The following is a 24,803-nucleotide window of genomic DNA, read 5'->3' as shown; positions in this document are numbered from 1 at the left end:
GTTAATGGATAAAATTTGAGATGTATGTCATTCAAGATATCATAGAAGTATAACATTACAGTAAGAAATAATGAGACATACATCTGGACTTGAACCTTTGATGCTATGGAAAAAAGCAATCTTCAGATAAGTGATTTATGTCAACACTCCACAGAGGAAACTGCACTTTGTTACATCCAATAGACAAAGAACTGTTTGTGTAACTGTTGCAAAGTATTACCTTTATTCTGCCTTTACACTGTATTCTGATAATGCAGCATGTTTCAGCACCTTTGGGAGAGGAAAACTGGGCTACTGCAAGTGATGGCAACAGCTGACTATGTTTTGCTATGGGACATGAACAGCCATTCACCATTACTCAGCATTGGAACAGGATGCTAAACTCTGCACAAAGGCTGAGGACAAAAAAGTAAAGGCTTTATTATGGGCCATTTCTGTCCAGGTGTGCTGTGTGTGATTATAGTTTTTGACCAGATTAAACATGTGAAAATGGGGTTGATACGAAAGTGGTGAGATAGGGGAGCAAGCAGAGGGGAGAACAACAGGGGGAAAGACTTGTGGAATTTGAAGGAAAGTATCAGAAGAGAACCATAGCTATCCACTTCTTCAAAACATAAATGTAGAAGTATAGTCATAAGTTGCTAACTTTGGACTGTCAGTACACCAAGAGTAGATGACAACAACAGAATAATAGTGTACTAAATCAAGTGTGTCAAGAAGACACATAGATAAAGTGGAGAGCTATGTGTGAGTTGCTATTTTTTTGTGGGACAGGTGCCAATTTGTTTTTAATTTTTTTCTTTTAAAGAAAGAGGAATGTTGGGGAAGGTGCTTAGGAATGTGAGGGTCAGGTAAGAAAGTTAGGTGAGGAAGCAGGCACAGATATACAGAACAAACTAGAGCTGATGGTGACAAAAGGTTAGAAACACCGTGATTGAGGATAGGAAAGGGGCACTGGAGATATATGCACATCAAGTCTGAGAACAGTAAGAATCTAGTCCTCACCCTCAGAACTATCATCGGTTTCTCCTGTTTCAGCTCTAGATGTGGCACCATCTTGGCAAAGTGATGAATCACTTTTTTGACATGGCTGATTTGGGCCCTGAGATCCATTTCCATAATACCCTCCACCAGTCCTGTCAGCTCTTGCTGGGTGACAAAATCACCACCTCCACTTATAGCGCTCCCAGAGGGTACCAGTTCATCAGTTGCAGGGGCAGAGCTATCTAACACAGATGGAGCAGGTAGGCAGGACAGGGGTTATGGAGACAGCACTGACAGGTTTGGACCCTGAAGTGCTAGGTATCGGTGCTGCTATGTGTGGCAGGATGGTGGGCCAATCCACAGTGGTTGGTCTACCTCTCGGTACTGCATGTCAGGTTTTGTAAGCAGAAATGTATGACAACAGACAGTTTTTTAGACATGTAAAATATGCTCCACCACACACACACACACACACACACACACACACACACACACACACAGAAAAAAAATGAGAGCGAAGGGGTGGGTTGAGACAAAAGTGAGAAAATTAGACTGATGGCTTATCACATGACTACTCTGTCATACCATTAATCAATTGCATTGCTCTGATATCATAAATACCACTATCTGTCACAGTATTGTCATAGAGCATGCAATTACAATACTCACTAGGCTTATTTCAAGACCTGATGCATGCATACTCCATGCCTCTCTGAGATGATTTAAACTCTCTTGATGTGCCTCACAGTTTACTGCACTGTCTTCAGCAGCTGTACAAAACATATAAAGATAAGAAGAGACATGAAATCACATTAAATAGTAGTCTTGGCTGAGTCCTGTATTCTATATCTTTTATTACAGATAGGCCTGTATACTTATACAACTGTGGGATGTTAACAGTCCTAAACTCATCCTTCCATCAGCTAAGGAGGCCCTTCTTGCACCATTTCCAGTCACTATAGTGGTGATGACAATTCTTTCCACTGCATGGGATGCCATTTTCTGGGTGTTGCCCTTAAGATTGTGGACACAAATGAAAAATTCCTTATGGTTATTCTTAGCTTTGAAGGCTATTTTTATCTCAAAGTCTGCTTTCAGCCACTTGACTACTTCCCTGATTCACTTGTTTATACTAAAGAGGGACTTTTTGCTCTGCTGTGCACATTCCTTCTTACTTCTCAACAGGATTTTCTTTCTTCTGTTGCACACCCTAGTAGGGGTTCACCAGGGTGGCTTGTTTTTGCAGTTTGACCTGAGCTTATTTCCATCTGAAACTGCTGTTTCTATGCAGTAATTTATAGGGTGGTACAGTGCTTTTGTGTACACTTCTGCATAGGTTTCTGTATTTTCTGGATTTGGAGGAGCTTGGAAACTAGCTATGCCATGCCTTAATAGGGGGTAATTTACCTTAGAGAAGTTCTTAACGTTTTTGGCATTGGTTGGGGGACTAGTTTTACCCTTGTTTCAAGGGAGACAACTTTATGATCTGATCTCACCAGTGAAGACTTCACATGGTGGGGGGGGGGGTGCAGCACTCTCACATATTTGTGAATACCAGATCTAGGATATTTGTTCCCCTAGTCGGAGTGCAGACTAGCTGCTCCAAGGCATTTGAATTTGCAAAGTCAAGAAATCTTTGGGCCTGCATGTTAGTGGTTGTGTATGTCTCCCATTTAATGGAGGGGTAGTTAAAATCACTCATGAGTATAGTATTGGGCTGGATTGTGAGTGATTCAAGTAACTTAATGTATGATGTATGGGTTTCCTGGTTCATGGTGGGGAACCTGTAGCTAACAAGAATATAGAAAAGGATTTTCCCATGGTTAGTTGGACATGGTGTAGCTCAAGCATGTCATACTGTTTGACCAGCCCTGAGGCGTGCTTATCCTTTATGTAGCTAGATATCCTCTGCCTTTTGCTCTTACGTGTTCAGTGGGTGGTCAAAATGTATGAAAGGCATGTTTCAGTAACTGTACAGATGTCAGCATTCTCTACAGTAAGGAGAGCTTGCTGGGAGTACAGTTTCTTGTTGAGGCTCCTAGCATTGAGTAGCAACACATCTAGCTTGTCCTGAGTGGCTTTTCTATGTTGGAAGGTTTGTCTGTATCGCAATGCCTGAAAAGGCACTATAGGGATGGATAATGTTTTGGTCAATATCCAAATGTCTAGAGTATCAAGTGAAGACCATCCTTGGTAAAGCAGTGTAGCCTGTCATAGGTTCATAGGTTCATAGAAGGTTACTAGGCTAGCAGCCCTAGAGCCTTTGCAAGACTAGCCATGTTAATCCCAAGTATCCCCATTTGTTCTTTTTTTGGGTAGTTCACAGAATGAATTTATGAACAGAATGGGTCTGTGATCAATGCCGCTACCCCTGTCCATGAGGGACCCCAGGGGCAAATTTGTGGTCTCTCATCCAATTATCTAGGCTGTGTTTGAATAGGGTCAGTGAGGAGCTCTGTTTTATGTGAATAGGGAGTCTATTCCAGAGAAGCGTCAGTCTCGGGGAGATATATCTGTCTCTCCAGCATGATCTGTTAATGTCACAACCTAGGTTGAGATCCCTAGAGTAGTGAGTGACTCTTGAGCCATTTGACTTGCGGATGTGCAGCATTTCCATTAGGGCAGGGTTGCAGATTGCCCTGTAGGCAACACAAACTGTAGTAACCTAGGCAGGAAAGATGTATTAAATCCAGGATTGAAATGCCTTGGGGTATTGGGCAAATAAGTCTCAATATTTTAATATAATATTCTGTATACCCCTCATATCCAGACTGTTGTTTAGAACTAAAAAAGTTCACTTCCACTCAAGTCTTTTGAGGTTGTGCCTGTGTGAACACTGTGGGAGGTTATCTCTAAAGAAGATTTTAAACTACAATCAGGATACAAGGGGTATAACCCCAAGGTTTTCTCTAGACCATGATGTTTAGCTTCAAGAAAGGTTTCAACCTAAAGAACATTTTTGAAAGGGGATTTAGTTTTATTACTGAGGTGGATACATAGGGTCAAAAAGGGTACTTTCAAGTGTGGCAGGTGCCCACAATATACTTTCATGACGAACAGTTCTGAAGTACCTATTCCTTGTTTGAACCCAACTTTGAGAGGTTCTAAGAATTTTAACTGTTTTACAAAGGGTGTTTATTTAGCCCACTGCCTTTTCTGTCACTCCTATGTGAGCAAGACAGAGAGTAACTGAAATAAAGGGTGTATGAATACCTATTTCAGATTAATAGGAAGAGGGATACTAGCACTCTGTACAGACATACTGTTACTTGCAAGGATGCAAATTTCAAGTTCTGGGTTCTTGAACAGGTTACACCTCATGAAAGAGGAGGTGAATGGGAGACTAAATTAGAATACTGTGAACTTATTTGACAGCTGCGGTTAAATGCCTGTGTACCCACTGGACTAAATGACCATCTATCCTTAGCCCCTGCCCTTAAATTAAGAGCATTTAACTACTAATTATCTGCCTAATGTTTCTTAATGGGTTTTCTAATGTGTTCCTTTAACGTGTTTTATAAAAAGGTAACAAAAATGTTTTAAAATATTTTTACATCATGGTTTTTAGTTCTGTGATTATATTTTGACCAGAATTTCACACCAATTTGATTTCTAGATCATTTTGATACAATTCTGCTTATGGAATATACTACATTTATTGTTTTTATTGGAGTGTTTTAACATACTGTTTTTATTGGAGCTGTTCTTTCTTTCTTTTTTTTTATTGTTCACTCAATCATGTTTGGTTCTGGAAGCAGTTGAACGTGTTTTCATTCTGATGAAATCTGCAGTTAAGAGCTGAAAGTGCTAAATCAACTTACTTTTAAGTTCAATAAACTAGTGGAAAGAAATGGCATCTTGGTCTTCTGTGGGAGTGCCAGTCTGGGCATTTCATTTCTGGATTTAAGATTGCCCTATAGGTCAGGTGCAAATCACCTCTCAGCAGCCTATAAGATACAGAGTAAAGTGACAGGGTATTCAGCCTGTCCATGTAGGTCATGGTTTAGAGTCCCTGTATTTTTTTAGTGAGAAACCTGTGTGGTCTCTCTAGCTGCTGCAGGTATCTGATACGGTACAAGTAAAAGGGTGCATTATACTCTGTTAGTGGTCTGATGAGGGTCAAGTACAGTGGAGTTATAACATCCCTTGATTTGGATGCTGTACCCTTGCTTATGAGGTACACTACATAGAAGGATTTTTTCCCACTGTGTCCTCCCAGGCTGAGAAGTACTGGACCCCTTTGTAATAACACCAGTAGCTAAGCCAATTGTTAAAGTTGATTATTTTCTGCTGGTGTTGTGGCATCATATTGTGGCATGCAATTTTGAAATTTCACTGCTGTTATACTGCACAGAGGGTAGTTCCTACTGCACGTCCCACCCCATGAGAATGATCATGACTGTGCCATGGGCTTAGTTCATTTGTGTTTGACTTAGAGCTGCATATATGTGTGATGCACAGAGTGGATAGGTGAGAGACTGACAGTATGCAGGTAGTTTATCTTTTTACACATTTGTTCATTTACTACAGGTTCCACACTTACCTTGACATTACTGCAGTTAGGAGTCATGTGCTCTGGGACTGTCTCTGTCTGACAGTTGACTGAGTGGAACGCCTTCCTATTGTATGTCCTTCCCTGTTCACCAGGTGGGGCTTTTATTTTTATGTGAGTGTAGTCAGTGGCCCACAATGACTTCAGGAAAATGTGATGCAGCATAGAATTTCTGCATTGTTCTTGCTCTCTCCTCTGGTGTGCATGGAAAATAGATCTACTCCATTGCATCTTGTAGCATAGCATTTAGATATTGGTGAAATATTCTGGAAGCTGAGGCCTCTGACCCTCTCCCCCAGTATATCCTCTGAGGGCGTCTGGAATGTAGCAATTGCTAATATCCTTAATGCTACACATACCTTAGTTTCACTGGTTTAGGTTTCCCTTGTTTTCCCATTGGTCTGAGGTGGGGACAGCAGAGGTTGCAGAGTTCCTGTAGCATTTCCCTATCAAGTCTGGATTATTCTATTATTTCAATATCAATGCAGTCCATGATATGTTAAACTGGGTCTGAATACCCCTTTTCCTCCTTAGACTAGGTCTATCAACAGCAGCAGCAGCATAAATTTGAGTCTGTTACACATACAAATGCAAGCGAGCAGCAGCAGCCCCTAACATTGTTTTTTTCTAAGTGTGATGGCGGCTGTATTACAGTAGTTTTTGATCTTCATAGCCAAGGGCTATACCATCTCTACACAATTACCTTATAGCTTCCTGAATGGCTCCACCCTACTAGATTGGTTCATTTGCAATGTAATTCAGCTGCTTATGCTTTAAGTAGCATACTATGCTTTTTAACCTTTGTTTGGCTGCTCTACATGACATGTAGAATTGTTTAATGAATACAAAATGGCACTCTATCCGCAACATGCTATGAGAGCAGTGCAGAAATAAGTTGTTCATGAATCCAGCCCTTAGCTACTTCTTTTTTATACAAATAGTAAGAGTGAAGCCTATTTCAATTAAAAGCAGATCATTTCTAGAAAGACTTGAAATGCAACTCCAAAAAGAGCTAGAGAATATTAACAGTCATTGAATTTATCAAGAAATAAATCAGTTATCTGTCCACAATTTATTTTACTGCCTATTTGATGTTGTTGTTAGAAAACTATTTTGCAATAAAGTCATGCAACATAATAGGGATAAGCATTCCAGTTTACCTCTGAAATAAGAGAACAGGTGTGACTTATGGATAGAACCTGGTATGAATGAAAAAATACCAGCAAAATGCAATCCTTCATGGCCTCCCAAAATAACCTGTTATAGAGAACCAAAAGATGAACTTACAGGCCTTAAATGCACAGCACAGCTGTCCAGAAAGGTAAATTGTGATGATTCCTTAGAAGATATAATAAAAAAATATAATACCTCACTAGATGATTAATTCCCAGTTTCACCATGATGTATCAGTTTGATATAGAAGCTTTTTAGCACTGCCGTAGCTAATGAAGGTGTCTCTGCAATGTAATTAAGTTACTAGGTTTTATGGAAATAGTACCCTTTCAGATGTTCTATGGAGTGGAGATAGCAAAGAATGTCTTCTATTAGCTCACACAGTTGTTTAGCACAGAGAACGACACAATTTAACAAAGAAACTCATACGTTATTTCAGTAAAGGAACTTTGTGATTTCTCTATGTGATGTTTCTGTGTTCATTAGTTGTGTGATATATTTCAGTATACATGTATTAGCATAATGCATAAAACAATGTCTATTGAGGCAGCAGATAGAAAAAGAAATAAAGATTTTATTAAGGCTTCTAATGTATTTAGGCATTTGAAGCAAAATACAGAATCAGTTTAGTATGGCATTTGTGAGTAATTCAAAATAAATAAAACAATAAGAGCAATGAAATGTGTTTTTATAATTGCAGGCATGTGATGGATTGTACCAGTTATGAGATCTGTAACTACATTATCTATTATGTTTGCAAGGTATATGGAAATGAAGGCAGTGTTTAGCACAGCAGGTGAGAGCTTGACAAAAGAAATGAAAATGGCTTATTGCTTATGAATAACGGAAACATAATTCAGTTTCACCTACTTTGGAGATGTTACTTGATCGACTTGCAGAACGTCCTGGTGATTTATCATTCTGAAAAGCAGAAAAATAATTTGCTATTGCACTGCACATAAATCAAAATAAATGATAGCATATGATTTATGTCTATTTGCACAATAAATTAATTATATTGAAGACAATACATGTGAGTTAATTATGGAAACATTGTTAGGGTAATAATAACTGAGATGTACAGTATGCATCTTATAACAGAAGTATGCTTTCCATTTCAGATCACTAGATCCATTCCGCCTGCTGCTATTTATGTACTATTTAAACAACAGTATGGGTATAACAAGCCTAGTGTGTACTTTTCAAATTTTTAGGTAGTTAATAGAAAAGTGTGCCTAAAAGGCATATTAAATATTACTGGGCACATGCTAAGAAACTGTGAGCAATTTTGAATACACTGAAGTCATAGTAAATGGTTAACTGTGGTTAAAACTGCAACATGTAAAAACATTGAGGGATATTCTCAAACGTTTAACATAAAGCATTACATTAAATAGTGCAATGAGAGATGATGTACAGGCTGGTAGTGATTCAGAGAACAGAGTGGCATTCAAGGTATGCAAATGAATGTATAATGCAGCTGAGTGGCATTATGTTAATGAGACTGAGTGTATGCAAATGGCAAAATGAAATATGGTGGAGTGGATCACAGGCACACTTTTTATTATACTATAATGAGACTTGCAGTGTGTTGACTTGATTATGATAATGAGATAACTTTGCAAGATTGCCTCTGCATCCTTAATCATTCCCATTACATGTTCTACAATCACTACTATGCTCATTTCTATTCACCCTTTGGTTACTGGGTTATGTGTGCACTAAGCCTGAGCATAGACACTGCAAAGTCAATAACTTCATGATTCTGTTAGTCATAATTTTCTGAGTGCATCTTTGGTGCTTGATGATGCTCTTACCATGATGTCCAAAATGTTAGTCCATTTCAAGCCTTGTGAACATCTATTGAGTGTAAATGGCCTCTACTGGTACTGGGTTCAGCAGAGCTCCTGCCTAGTGTAACCAGGAAAGTAACATCTTTAGGAAGCTGTTGCACAGTGACTATCAGGACCACCTGTTTGGACATTATGATGTTCCATTATGTAAAGTGGATAATTAGTGCCACCTCGTGGTGGAGGTGAGAGATGCCACTAGCACTGATCACTCTTCTGTGCAATATAGCAAAGTATGCAATGCAGGCATCATTATAGCAATCTGTGGGGGCAATACCTGTACATGCTCCACCAGGACAGGATGGCAACCTTCTATAGGAACAACTGTACAAAAATTTGCTTTGGCTATTGTCTGTTGTTTCTATGCCTGCTTTTGTGTACTGCTTCATCCCTACCTTCATTTACAGTGGTAGAGGAAAGAAAATTTAACAGGAAGTTTTATCTCTGGAGGTCTGAGAGACTATCCATGGGGTGGGCACATAGACTATGTCCATGGCTGTAACGTGAAATTGCAGTTCAAGTTGTAACAGCCATGCACTGATGATTTTTTTTCTCTCCCTCTTCCAATTTCTTTTTTCTCATCCGTCTATAGGTCCAGCTGTCATGCAGGATGTGGAGTAGTGGTGGTGGGCACTTATGTCTGCTGAAGTGCCTGGTGCTTGGTCAACAACAGTTACGAGGCCTGCCTCTTACCAGGAGGATGAAGACTACCCTGTTGAAGGCAACCTGTAGGGCTTGCAGGTGGCTTCCATGCCCACTTCTCAGGAGAGGTGACAGAGGCTCCTCTTCTGAGAATGGAACAAGGGGTCTCCTGTAGTTACAGAGCATCAGATGCAGCATGTTATTGCATCTGAGGAGTGATGCCAATTGAACTCGTGCACTAGGTCCATGGAACACTTCCTAGTGAGGTTGATAGAATCATGTGACTGACAGGCCCTGAACTCTGGGTCATTAGTGGCAAAACCTGCCCATTACATCAACCACAGAGATGACTGATTCTTGGTGGGATCTCCCCTAGCCCAGTCAGACAGATCTCCTGTACCCCAACCCCACCCTCCTCCTCCTCCTGGTGTTCCCCTCCCATACGTGCCATCCCTCATACTCTGCTTGTAGTCCAAATCTCCCCATCACCAGTTGTTCTCCCTTTATATGTATGCATCCCTCCACTGCTGTTCCCACCTTCTGGGTCGCTGCTACCCCTGTCTGCTTAAGTCTGCATTTTATGTTTGTTTGCTTGCCCATGCTACCTTCCATACTATCCCTTTACTTTCTTCACAGGCTATTTGTAACCTTTCCCATCTCCCTATTTTTAGAATATATAAAATGGCTATGTGTATCAAAAAAGCAAAAAATGTCCTTCTCCTCCTTACCTATTTTTCCTTGAGGTTACCCTTGTGCATGTTCTTTTGCTTGCTATTCCCCTTTCTGCCTTTACTAGATTAATCCTTTTTTCCCTACTAATATAATGGCCTGAGTTGTCACTTTTCTATCCTGACCATCTGTGGCCAGCTCACAGTGCCTAAGTTTATGAGGCACTTTATTGCCAGTGTGAATGTACTTGTCCTCAGGCATATCACCTTTCTGTTCTTGTCACACTGGTCATATGACAGCTTATAACATGACAACATCACTGCTGTTCAGTATCACATACCTCTCAACTGTCTAGATTTTTGCCTCATATTTTTTGACTGTTCCTAATAAAAAATATGGTTTTCTTGCAAATCATTGAGGACTAAAGTCCCTAAATAATGGCACACATTTGAGTTTCAGACGTCATATCCTTCAGAAAATGTATACTAATGCAAAACCTATTATTCAAGCAACTTTCTATGTTTATAGTATGAAAATTTAAATATGTCCCTAATTTTGGGCCGTGGACCCCTCATTATATTTGGCTTTGTAAGAATCCAAGTGTATTGCTCAAACTGGAAAGCATACCTCTCAACCTCTTAGATAAATAAATCTGGACAAAGCCATAAATAATGGGGTGACAAAGGCCCAAAATATGAACACTTTTGTAAACAATGCTCTTACAAATTTAGAAAGTTGATAGAATAGCAGGTTTTGCATCAGCATGAATTTTCTGAAGGATATGAAGTTTGAAACTCAAATATCTGTCATTATTTTCTGACTTTGACCCTCAATGATTTGTTACTTCTTTGTTAGAAAAAAGACAATTTTATATGAAAAAGAACAAATATATGAGGCAAAAATCTGGACATTCTGTGAAAATCTGTACAGTTGAGAGGTATGCTGGAAAGGCTTCTAAGACTTCTAGCCAAGAAAGTTAGAAAACTTCTATTCTTAGCATGACTGTCTTTATACTCAAAGGAGATTAGCATGACTGTCCTTATACTCAAATGAAATTAGCATGACTGTCCTTATACTCAAAGGAGATTAGCATGACTGTCTTTATATTCAAAGGAGATTAGCATGACTGTCCTTATACTCAAAGGAGATTAGTATTACTGTCCTTATACTCAAAGGAAATTAGCTTGACTGTCCTTATACTTGAAGGAGATTAGCATGACTGTCCTTATACTCGAAGGAGATTAGCATGACTGTCCTTATACCCAAAGGAGATTAGCATGACTGTCCTTATACTCGAAGGAGATTAGCATGACTGTCCTTATACTCAAAGGAGATTGGCATGACTGTCTCTATACTCAATAGCCTATCAAATGCTCCAGAGTATATTGTATCTTGCTTTTGGAGTTATGAAAGGCCCAATCCTCTTATTTTTTCACAAAAGACAGTGGATCTTCAAACACTCACATTAAGGAATAAAATCTATATCAGCAAATAAATAGGACATACAAGATGCATAGGTTTCTAGCTCACAATATTCCCAAGTTATGGAATGTTACCACTGTAGGTCAAACATGTACTAGTTTGGCTACTTGTAAGGCTAGTCTTGGTGATTGGATGGGTAGACACACATTTACACCAGGGTTATCATGAACAGCCCTGTTTGGTTTGGGAGGTAGCACCCACAACTATGTGTCCTGGGGTATGTTACATTTACTGACTTAGATCTGTGAATACAGTATAGCCATTCATTAAAGTTGACACAATATCACTCACGGCTGCTTACAGTATATAAATGTTGGTACTGCACATGCCCCACCTGCAACTGCCAATCATTCCCCTCCACTTTAGTTATATCTCTGTGATTTGAGCACTATTAAGTGCCCGAAAAAGGTGGTAACATCTTTTAAGTGTGTCTATTTAAAAATGTATATGGTTCGGCATCTCATGGTACTTGTGATCACGTGCCTAGTATTGTTTTTATGTGCTATATGACTTTTTTCAAAGAATGCTGGCACCATATCGATCTTACTACATAACTAAGCATGATCTGGCCACATCGCAAGTTGACATCTTTGATATTTATTATTGTTCCACAGTGCAGCAAATGTTTCGGAATTCCTCTGCATTACATTATTATCTAGATTTGCAATGTTCATCAGACAAACAGTTTTAAAGATTATATTAATGTAAATTTATAAAACATTATGCTATATTATATCAAATTACAGTTTGTGGCTATATTTTACAGTGTGCCAGAATGTAAATTTCAGCAAGCATGTTGTGATATCCATAATTCAGTAAAATTCATCTACTTAACAGTTCTGCAAAGAAAGACAATATAAGAGCTTCTGTTTCCTCTGCTCTAGAATTGCCATTGTAGGAGTGAAGCACATACATCTCACGGAATAAGTAAGAGGAAGAAGAGTCTGCATGTTTTTAAGTTATTCATTACTAATCATTTTTTTTCTTCCAACTCAGCAAATGCCTGCATGTTAAATGTATCAGTTTATGTTTCATTTTATAAACAACACCATATTGGCATGAAAGAAAATATCATTCATTTTTTTGCAAAGCTCGTAGAAAAAAATTGTGAAGCTTCAGTACTCATTCCAAATGCCCTGCCCTATTATATGCTGTCATTTATTCTAATAATTTTAATAGCCAAGTGTTTTGTCGCATTGAACTTCAGTATGGAAGTTATTTTTTTTTTTTTTTGCATGTAGACCCAACTAAATTTTATATAGAAATTAGTTTAAGCAGTTCAATACAGAGTATGGAACAGTGCAGTGATTCATTGAATAACATTCCTGCCTCACAGCTCTTGATTTTCTGGTTCAATTCCAAGCTGCTCTAATAAAACCTTAACAAATAAGGCAATTCACTAAATGTACTACACCTCAACAATGCATATGCTAGTACTATGTGATTATTTTAATAAAATATTTTGGCATCAGAATTCCAATAACCTTTAAACATTAGGGAAAGAAATAGTGACACTGTCATCTGAAGATTAAGTAAAGAGGGCATCTTACTTATGTTAATAATGCAGTACACAAGCCATGTTGGACATTTGTCAGTTGCACAGTGCATTTTACAGGGAAAGGAATGGTGAAAGGAGAAGCACTTCCTTATGTCATTCATTTCACTATGACACTGAATGCTGTATGTAAAACGTATTGCTTGGCACTTTGGTGGAGGGGTATGGGTGTTGAAGGAAGAGGGCGAAGAGCAAGGTAATGCTGTGTACTCCTACGGTTAAGAACAAAGCCAATATGTGTTTGAAGAGAGTAGCTTAGAATATCTCAAGCGTGCACAGTATTACCAGCTGTGCTTCCATATTACAAAATGAGCAGGAAAAGCTTTTTTTGGGAGGAAATGTTATTTATTTAAACAGGCACACAACATGAGAATCTGGTTGGGATCCCATATCATGTACAGCGGAGGGGCTTGTTGAATAGAAGCTAAAGTATACTGTATAGTAGTTATTTATTTAGTTAGGAAAAACCTGCTATATTTGCAGGCCTGCTCTTTGATATGTTGATTGCTATTAGGTAAGATACTTAAATAATGCAATCTTAATTTTTATTTGCTTTTCTGCAAAACATTATCTTCAGATAGTACATAGTACTAGCTGTGACAGTGCTCATTCAGACTTCTGTTAATAAAAGGTTTGCCAAGCATCTTACATGATAAAAATTCTGTTTTTCCCATGTTTTCAGCCGAGTGACATTCCTTTTTAATACCTTTATTAAATTCACATAATTTTAATAATGACGTGTAAACATGCAGTCACAGAAAACAAACCACTGTAAACATTTTTTTCATTAGTCACCTGTGTTATGTATAAACATTTTCTTTTTTTTAGCAATTATCATTCACACTAATTTTGCATATATTGCTCAAATCCTGCCTTCCCTTAAATTTCACCGTTTCTTCAGAAAATTATTCTGCATCTATTGTTCCATGAATTACATTTATTTGATGTAATTTGCTCTCTCTTTTTTTCAGTTATGGTTGGTTTAGATTTTGATTTCCATTATTCCAGTAATTTCTTTTTGGAAGCCAATAGCATTAATCTTAGCAAGGCATTGCTATACTGGGCAATTCAGATCCACAATGTTCGATCTTGTTAGTGTGAGTGCATTACTGTATTGATGATATCATACCAGTGTGACACTGTCCAGAACAATCATTTCTACTGATGATCTTTCTTGGGGACATTCAGTAAGCACTGTGTTGTATTGTTGTTGGAACACTGCAGTTTTCCACAGCATGTCAGTGGATAGCCACTAGATCATATAGTTTTTGAATAAGGTACACTAATGAAATGTAATCGTAACTGTGGAACACAGTGCTACCTAATTCTAATGTGATTCAGCTTATACTCGCTTGTTCCAAACCTTCTCACTTCAAAGAAGACCCAAGTTGTGGTATAGCAATGTCAATATGAAATGAAATGTAAACATATTTTGCAGTACAGTCTGATGCTGCTGTTGCTGGAAGCACATGTGCCTTCTGTCAAGGTTGATCTAGGAGTACTGCTTAAATGCTCATTCTGTCAGGTGGTGTGATCTGGGAGTACTATTTACATGTGCTTTCTGTCAGTTGTGATCTGGGAGTACTATTTACATGTGCCTTCTGTCAGGGGTGATCTGGGAATACTATTTACATGTGCCTTCTGTCACGGTTGATTTGGGAGTACTATTTAAATGCTCATTCTGTCAGGGGTGATCTGGGAGTACTATTTACATGTGCCTTCTGTCAGGGGTGATCTGGGAGTACTATTTAAATGCTCATTCTGTCAGGGGTGATCTGGGAGTACTATTTACATGTGCCTTCTGTCAGGGTTGATATGGGAGCACTATTTAGAAGCGATGTGCATGGTATTACTTAGTGTGCAAGAAGTGACAAATGGAATCATCTCAGGCTAGTTACATTAGCATTACATTACATTAGCCCCTTAGCACCTCATAGCCTTAGCCATTTTGCTGTATTATATTATCAGGCTGATTTTTATGATGACAAAATTTTCTGTGGGAAATCTGCATACAGACAGCATGCAGCAGTGCAACTTTTTGAACTTTGTCTTGGAATAATGCACAAGAGGTCATGGGGCATTACATTATATTAAAGGTGAGCAGGCCAACACAGCATTTCACACACTGGTAAAGCTCTTGCCTGATTGCATAGATCAACATGGGAGAGTAAATTTGCAAGACATGACAATTTATGTGGGCTAGTCATAGTACAGAAGGATGAAAAGCACATTTTCAGAATCTTTCTAAATGATAATGTGCATATTACCAATTCATGTACAGTAGTGATTATCTGCATCTCACTTAGGCCTTGTACTCATTGAATGACATACATCAGAAATACTGCTGCTGTCAATACAGCCCACTTCCATATGTGAGAACAATTTTGGAGGTAGTCTGCTACAACAAAAGTATTACCTTTATACAGCTGATATAAGGGTAATCTGATTTCTATATTTACGTATAAGTATATTTATCACTATCAGCAGATAAACAGTTTGACATGCACAGGGTAATCTGATTTCTATATCTACGTATGATTATATTTATCACTATCAGCAGATAAACAGTTTGATGTGCACTACACTGAGACACATACACACAGCATATCCTGTTAATTGCACACATCACCAAACACTTAATAAAAAATAAAAATTAAATTAGATTCCGTTTCCTCAGATTACAAATTCTCAAAATGTACCAAACTAGGCACTATGTTTCACAACAGGTATTTCTCTCAGAATTCATTAAAAAAAAAAAAAATCTTGACATTTTTGGGAAAAATAAACATTTCCTTTTATGTAATTATTGTGTGGCAAAAAACATTGACAGATCTGTCCCACAATAATAAAACACATTTTATCTTTCCCAATCTAGTAACAATAATCTTTACATCTCAGATTTCTTACTTGTTGCCCAACTGAAAATGTGACTGACTACCAGACTGACCACCAAGAACATCTGTCCCCAAATGAGCTATGCAACTCACTGCTGCCTCACGTTGTTAGCTCACAGTGGCATCATCAACTTGGTCTTCAATAATCTCACAACTTTAATACCCGTCTCATAAATATCTTCCAAATAATTAATATTCTGCAAAAATAAATAAATAAATAAATAAAGGTTGCCTTTGAAGCAGTGTTGTCAGACATTGTGATATAAACTCTGACTCCAATCAGTCAAGAACCACATAGAAATACAAACCAGTCATGAAAAAGTCTTTCCAGTAGTTACAAGTAACCCCGATTAGACATGACCTGACATTCGTCCACTGCTCATCTGCAGATGTTGTTGTGTCTTTCAGCTTTTCCCGGTTAGGGGTCACCACAGTGGAACTCCGGTCCGCTAATGATTGGCGGTAGATTTTTACGTGCCGAGGTGCCGACCCTGATGCACAACCTTCAACGAAGGTACGCCCATTTAAGCATGTCTCCACACAGAAGATGCTCTAGCTGAGAATTGAACAGGACAATGTCTTACTGTGAGGCGACAACGCTACCGCAGCACCACCCACCGCAGTATACATTCCTAATAATGTTTACTTGCACTTTTCCACACAGCAGAATAAAGTAGCCTAGCACTAACTGAAACAATACATAAAAAATTCCCACAAATAACCACATTGAGATTTATTAGTTTAACTCTGCATATGTAAGTATCTTAATCTTAGACAAATATAATGGAGTATGGTAAACATACATTTCTTTCATTACAATAAAATGACATTGGAGCAACAGCATATAAGAAACAACAATGCAAACAACTTCATAATGATGTCATGGGCTTGTTATTTAAAAGAAGTGCAACACAGACTTCTTCAGTTTTGATTGCATTGTAATATTATGTATCCAACACCTTCTGAAATGTAATGCCCATGTGAACATTTACATTTTTTAAATTTTTTTATCTAACTGTAAAAATAAATAGTATTTCCAGCTTGCAGATTGCACTTTACTTATTTACAGTTCATTAAAGTTACACCAAGTATAATCACCACCTGGAAACTGCTACTTCCTTTTAAAAATTGATAAAAGAAACTAAAATAAGTTCACATCATTGTTAAATTTCAAGTACTGATGTTACTTTAAGTAATGATTTATTGACTCTCCAAGGCTCTGCAACATTATGGAAACTTTTTTTTTGGCTACCTAGTGTACTATGTAAATAAAACATTTATGTGAATGAGATATGTAGGCAATATTAGAGAGAAGTATTCATTCTAAATGGAAGAAATTGAAAAATTGTTGAAAGAGGAGGAAAAATGGGTAATATCACCTTTTCCAATTCTACATATACATTATATTATTTCTAGCTGACCTGCTTAATTTTTTCATTTTATTTATATATTTCAATGTATGCTGGCATAGCAGCTTACACAGAGATGGAACAAGGCAATTGTGTTCTCACTTCAGTAGTTCTTAAGTGATTTATAGCTGCCATTTTTATTACTTTTTTTTCTCCATAGCAACTCTAAATTTCTGAACTTTTAGATCAATTTACAGACCGAATGCAGTTGTTGTAGAACCTCTCACTGAGATTTTTTTTAAATTTATTTACTATTTGCTAATTGGTTACATAGGATGGTCATCTGAACCTTTTAGCTACAAGCTGGCCTCTGAGGAAGAGCGAGACAGATATGTCATGACAAAATCCATATCAGAACAATCACATCAGGTTTATATCTAATTTGAGTTGCCATATAGAGCAGAAGTAATGGCAAACTTTCTTGGATATGTGAACGTCATGGCAATAGTACAAAGTGAGAAATAAAGTAAGCTGGAAATAATGTAAAAACATAGTAATAAATCACATTCATGTAATTTCCAGAAACAGTAGCCATTTATTCACAGATGTATCCAGCTAATACTAACTACTGCTGTAAAGGAGAACTTTACTCACATTTACTTGCCAGAAATTATATTTTAGACAGACATCTGATGTGCATACAGACAGTAAAGTGATTGTAACTGGTGGGCACTTTGTGTGTGTGTGTATGTGTGTGTGTGTGTGTGTGTGTGTGTGTGTGTGTGTGTGTGTGTGTGTGTGTGTGTGTGTGTGTGCGCATGTGGGTGTGTACACATGCATGCACGATAGACTATAATGAGTTGCACTGTATGTATGTGACAGCAACAAACTCAAATATATTAGGATGAGCGTTCATGTTTTTCTTTATTCGTTTGACCACAGTAAGCATCTGTGATCAAACAGCTATACTCAGACAATAAATGGATGTCATTTGTGGGCTCATCTGTGTTTGTGTGTGGGGAGGGTTACAATAGGTTGCACTGTATGCATCTGTTAGCAATGAGCTGCAACACATTACTGTGGTTATTATTTATGTATAGATTCATTTATCTGATCACAATCAGACATCTGATGTGTACAGAGTTGACAATCTGGCTATATGGGCATCTCCTTGTGTGAGCGCACTTGTGCTTGTGTGTGTGTGTGTGTGTGTGTGTGTGTGTGTGTGTGTGTGTGTGTGTGTGTGTGTGTGTGTGTACCTGTTAAAGGTTGAATGGGTTGCTCTGAAAAATATTATTGTGGGCATTTATTTATTCATCCATTTAATCCTAATCAGACACCTTAGGTGCACACATTTATTGGAGTGGCTGTAACTGTTGGACACATCAGTGGATGTGGTGGGGCAGATTGCAGTTGGCTGCACTGTATGCATCTGAAACAATAAGATGAAATGTATTACTGTGATCATTAATTATACCTTTTTCATTCTTTTTTACCAGAATCATATGCCAGCAGTGAATAAAACTGACTGACTCCTGCTGTCCTTTGATCATAGTTAAACAGTGAATGATCTGGCTTGACATGGCTAATGTGTTTGCATTGTTCAAGCTGAAATATATTACTGTGACCATTATTATTATTATTATTTTATTTTATCAGAATTAGACATCTGAATTTTATGCAACCAAGAAAGTAGCTATACTGACTGGGTACTCAGGCAGTCTATGGATGAAAGTGACTTTCCTTCACCTGCAGTTTGATCATTTGATCACAATAAAAGAGCCATTTGAGCTGTAATAATATAACCCCATCTTTTCATTTGCTTCCTACAGCCCCCTCCCCCTGCTTCATAGTCATCAATCTCCACTGTACCTTACCAGTATGATAATGTCATCATATCCTGTTGCATATCGAAGAGTGTTTTTTTTAATTGTTCACTCCAATATGAACAATGACCATGTCATTATAAGCCTGCAAAACCTCTCCACAGAAAACTGACTCACCATAACTAACAAAGCACAGTCAGTATCACAGCAGTACTAAAAGCATACTTAAGCAATAAATGGCTAATAAATATAACAATACCAACCTGATCCCTATAGAAAGTTATATAAAACAGCTGTCATAATGATATCCAAATTTGAAAGTCCCACCCAACACATGTTCATAGGTTCATAGGTGTTTACTACACTAACGACAAGGGCCTTTTTAAGCCTAGCCATACATCCCAAATTTCTAACAAGTTCTGATACCCTTGATAAGTGTAAGCATGGGCCTGGGAGATGAACCATTTACAGGTTACCTGTGTCCAGGAAATAACAAACTTTCCCTTCTAGTGTTTGAATAATAAAACAATCCTGATAACTGTTTGCATGCGTTTATTTTTAGGCTCTTGCCAGTTTATTTATTTATTAATGTTTGTATTTAAATATTGTTAATCATGTAAGTGGAGCAGTATGAAAACCCTTTTCAGCCATAACCCAGGTCTCACATGCAAAAACAAAAAAGTAATACAAAGGCATAGAGTGGTATTCATAGTTGTTAGTGAATGTGTAAAAGCAATCAGCTCTGTTTGTGCATATGACCAGCAAAGACATTATTCACAGAGACCATTACACTATGGCCACAAATAAACTTAAACAAGATAAACTGATAATGAGATTGTAATGAGAAATTATTTAAAACCTCATGTGCTAAAAAGTCATTCTCCTACATGTTTGTTATTCATAGTCATATTTTGAAGTGCTGCCCCGCCATGTGTGGATTCGTTATAAAAGGCAGAATCATGCCTCCTCTGTCCACTTTGCAATTAGTGAAGATGCGTTCTCTTGCTGATAGCTTTGCTATTTCCTAGAATGAGCTGCTTGTCTTGGCCAAGCCAAAACTGCTTGTGCCCAGCAGTGCTAGGTAGCCAAGAAGGGGGAGATATAGACAAAAGAAGAACTCATCATAATTTTGATAATCAGGAAATCCTTGACAGGTTTAGAAAAGAAAGGAATGGTATAATGGTCTTAGTGAGCATGGGGAACTGGGGGATACTTGCCTTTCCTATCCTGTGGATACTAAGGTATTTATAGCCCTTACTATATTTGTTGCCTCTCAGTAAGACCTTGTCCTGTTCAGTTCTCAGCTAGAGCATCTTCTGTGTAGAGACATGTGTGAATGGGCGTACCTTTGTTGAAGGTTGTGCATCAGGGCTGGCAACTTGGCACGTAAAAATCCACTGCCAATCATTAGTGGACTGGAGTTTCGCTGTGGCGACCCCTAACCAGGAAAAGCCGAAAGACACAACAACTATACTTGTTATGGCCACTTCCTAGAGAAAAACTGAGGACACTTTGGGTATTTCTCAGGCTTCTGCTTCAAGTACAATTCAGGATTTTCTGAAATACCTCTCAATTGTCAAGACTTTCACGGAATGTGCAGTTTTTGTCTCATATTTTTGATCTGTTCCTCATAAAATCTGTGGTTTTCTGGTAAATCATTGAGGATTGGAATAATTAAATAATGATATACATTTGAGTTTTAGACTTTATATCTTTCAGAAAATGTATGCTAATGCAAACACTGTTATTCTAACAACTTTTCCAAGTTTATGAGCAATATTTAAAATATGTCCCTGTTTTAGGGCCTTTGTCCCCCATTATTTTAGGCTTTGTGCAGATTTCTTGTGTTAAGTGTTTGAGAGTATGGTTACTGGATGTACTCTTAGCACATGTGGACCAGTATATCTATTTACTGATATCACCTCAGGACTGAACCTGGACTATGTGTACCTCTTATGAGGTGGCATGTTTCCGTGAGGTACTCAGTGCAATAGTTTGCACTCATGTCAAATTAGGGCCCATTCTGGTTCACATTGCATTTTAGGTTAAATATTGATATCAGTATATAGTAGTCAGATGCTATGTTTCATATTGTAAGTACCTGAAATGTCTATGAAATGTCTAGCCTGAGTCACAGTTTGTCAAGGTCAAATGTATCATACATGGCCTCTTCTAAATTCAGATGCCTGGATGAGTCTGGAGTGCCCTTCAGTATAACCTGGCTACTGCTTGCAGGGTATTTACTATGTGCTGCATTCTGCACAACATAATCATGTGCTAGTCTGGTGGTGAAATCACCTATGCTGTCTTTTTCCAGTCTTGCTATGATTAATGATGACCAGCTGGCGAGAGTAGTAAGGGACCCCATGCAGCAGCATATGGCTGTGCAGGTAAAGAAATGGCATATTGTCCAGAACTATGGACCAAGATATTCAGGTTAATGTTTCCTTTCTTGAAAAAAAACACATAGTGTATAACTGATGCATGCAGCAATATGTGTAGGCTATGCTGTGTGGCACATGGTCTACTGTCACTGTTCATTAGATACTCCTTCATATCTTTATTTATTTAACATCTGTTTACTGGGAAAGTCTGACTTGGAATAAGCCAAATTTCAGCAGAGGCCCAGGGAGAAACACTCCAGATACATGTGCTTGCAACATGGGAGGTAACCAGAGCACCTGTAGGAAACCCACACAAATGCAGGAAGAACATAATGACTCTACACAGAAGGAACCCGAGCCAAGAATTGAACCTGGGAACCTCTTGCTATGAGACAACAATGCAAAGAGCTACACCACTGTGCCATCTTTACATTCCAAATTATCCTAAATGCTTCATCCCATGCATGCATACCCTCAAATTATCTATGGTATGACCCCATTTATTTTTATCAGGGGTAACATAGATTTATTGACCATGGGATGCATAAGGACAATTTATAATGAAATGGGATAGGTTAATTTGAGCACAAAAAAGGAAATTGGCTTGGCTTGAATTGAGCTGTAAGAGCAGCTAGCCTAGTACTTACCTATGAAACTATAATAATAACATAATAAAATATTTTTATTATTTCAGAATAGGTACTCCTATTGTTTATCAAAGTCATACCTGATTGCTTACTGACACTGGTTTAGTGATTTCATAAAGCATCATATAAGGAATAACTAATAACTACATGGGCCAGACTCAATAAAAGAAAAGCAATGGCCAGCACTAAACAGCAGTGAAAACCTTTTATTAAGGAAATGTTGCAATAGAAATCCACACCAGCATACAGGTTTTTGCAAAGCCTTCCTCAGTGCTGGTTAAACCAATGCGCATTTTTATTGCAACATTTCATTAATAAAAGGTTTACAGTGCTGTTTGGTGCTGGCCGTTGTTTTTCTTTTGAGGATTTGACTTTTTGGCAGTGCACAGTTGCCATAGTTGCATGGTCAGTGGATTGTCCAGATTCAATAAAACCTACACTGAGTACACTAAGCGTACACTCAGTATACATGATATGTATTCAGGGGTCTATATTAAAAGATCGACGGTTGAAAACATCGAGCATCATATGGTTGATGTCTTCAAACATCAAACTTATAAAAACGGCAAAAAGAAAAAAGAAAAAAAGAAAAAAGCACCCTAACGGGTTTAAAAAGGGGGCAAGCCCCCTGCACCCCCCACACCCCCGCTACTTAAATATACCAACTCCGAGACCACACTACATTGCAGTAAATGGAAATCTCCCCTTACAGAGATTTCCATTTACACGTTCGATGTTGTGCGCTTTCGCTATTCTCGTGTCGACAATATCAGCTTCGATATTGCCAGCTTTCGAGAATATAATATAGACCTGTATTCAGGAACATTGTTACACATTTTCTGTGATTTCTAGTCACTCAGAAAGATTACACTAAGTGTACATGTAGTCTACCCTTTGTGGTAACCTTTATGAATCCCTGTCAATATTTAAAGCTGCAAGAGTATCAGTAGGAAAACTAAAATTAGGAGGAAGAAGGTGTGAGTTATGTCTATGTTGTCTGTTCACTCAGAGCGGTGTGCACTTAGTTTTGGCATTACAGATATTTAAGCGTTCTGCATGATAAATTTTGCTTAAGAACTTTACTAAAGTATGCATGTACTGAATCTCCTCAAATGGTAAATTAATAAAAAAGGTGTTATTTCCATATCTGATTGCTCTGAATTTGCCAAAATCTGTAAACTTGCATTTAACATGAGTTCATATCTTGAACTTGAATGGGAAGTGTATAACATGCTGTTTTGTATTATGCAATGTTTCCTTGGCTTAAACTACAACACATTACAAATGATTGGCTGTTCTTTGTTAAGGTACTGCACATCAGAGAATTTCATTTTGTCATAAACAACAAGTTGTGTGCTTAGAAATAGCAATCATCATTTGTGCAGTGCTAAAGGGTAAAGTGGCAACAGTGCTAGTGCAGATGGCAGTATAGTCATATAATCTTTATTTTAAGAAGTGTCTCTCCTAATAGTGTATAATATTTCCCCTGGGATTCATGAAGCTTGGCGCAAGGCCAGCATTAGGCTTGCGCCGACCGTGCGGCGTGAAGATGGCGCTGTAGCGCCAAATGCATATTAATGAAGGCGCGCTGCCGCCACAGCCACGTGCATAGGAAAGGAGCACGAGTGCATAGGGCATGTCGAAGTGCCACACGGAGGCGTGGAAATGTTTGCTGTCGACGTGCAACCTAAAATGCTTGCATATAATAATTTGCAAGCAATAGTAATTTCATCTGTCAGTGTCCGTGGATACTGAAATGTATGCAAAGCATGCAAGACAGTTCCTGCGAACACAAAATGAAGAAGCAAACACAAATGCACGGTAGGGAATAACAGGTCCCTATCCCGTGAACAAATGACATTGAAAACCGTGTGCCCATAGTCCAACGCAGTGTAGATAGTTATACCAAGTGGAAGTGACACGCATCATATGTTAGCGCGCCGCCAATAGGTATGTCCAGCCCAATGGTCAGGGTCACCAGCTGACCCATATTGTGAGGGAGGGTACACAGCTGGGCAGATGTGTCCATAACAAAAAACACGATAAATGTAAATATCTAGCGACCGTATGACCGAATTATATCCCACAACGCATGTAATAGTCACATACAATAGGTATGTCCGTATTTCACATACCAAATGTGACAGGAAATAGAATAAGCATGTAAACGAAACAGAAGGAGCATATAAACTGCTACAACAATAAGGCAACATGTAGGCTGAAAGGAACAGTATTATCCATAGCGTTGACTGTGGGTACATGTTGCCCAGTACATTTGGATATGTGTCCGGAATATATCCCGTCCTGGACATAGGAAAAGGTGGCATCCTACCAATGATTAGAACAGTCGGCCAAAATCCGCACATCAGCGGTCCAAGCTGAACTTGTCAGGATGTGTCACAGTTGAACGGGTGTTACCCGGGTATATCAACCATGTCATGAAAGTTAAATATGGGCGTGTACCTATGTGCGTGAGGTATAGCATGTGGAAAGTCAAACATGGCAGGGTAGTCCATACAACCATACAGGTACCTGACATATGTAGGGTATGCAATGTGTTACCTTGACCGTGTCATGGGCCATCAACCAAAGCAGTGATGGATGGAGTGTCAGGAATATGTGTGTGTGGGGGGGTGGGTAATGGTATAATCCTCCAAGGCGACACTGTGTCGTATGCAGAATAGGTGAACCGGAGGTGTACGAGGGAGCAGCGGGTGAAGCAGAAAGAAACACAAAAACATGTATACACATCTGCAATACAACCAGACAGGCCATACTGTAGAACACAATCCCACA

At 38.4% G+C, this 24,803-nt stretch overlaps 1 protein-coding gene across 1 annotated transcript in view; it reads right to left on the bottom strand.

The window, feature by feature from the left end:
• MARCHF1 (membrane associated ring-CH-type finger 1) overlaps positions 1-24,803 on the bottom strand; it is a 1,304,024-nt gene that overhangs the window by 881,811 nt on the left and 397,410 nt on the right. Inside the window, exon 2 of the mRNA XM_044062214.1 lies at positions 7,580-7,630. Within this exon, the coding sequence (XP_043918149.1) occupies positions 7,580-7,630 (51 nt within the window). The remainder of the gene's footprint in view (positions 1-7,579; positions 7,631-24,803) is intronic.

This window comes from Protopterus annectens, chromosome 2.part1, assembly GCF_019279795.1.
Source record: "Protopterus annectens isolate FY-2018-M chromosome 2.part1, PAN1.0, whole genome shotgun sequence".
Classification (NCBI taxonomy): domain Eukaryota; kingdom Metazoa; phylum Chordata; order Ceratodontiformes; family Protopteridae; genus Protopterus; species Protopterus annectens.
This window is presented reverse-complemented; position numbering and strand designations above follow the sequence as displayed.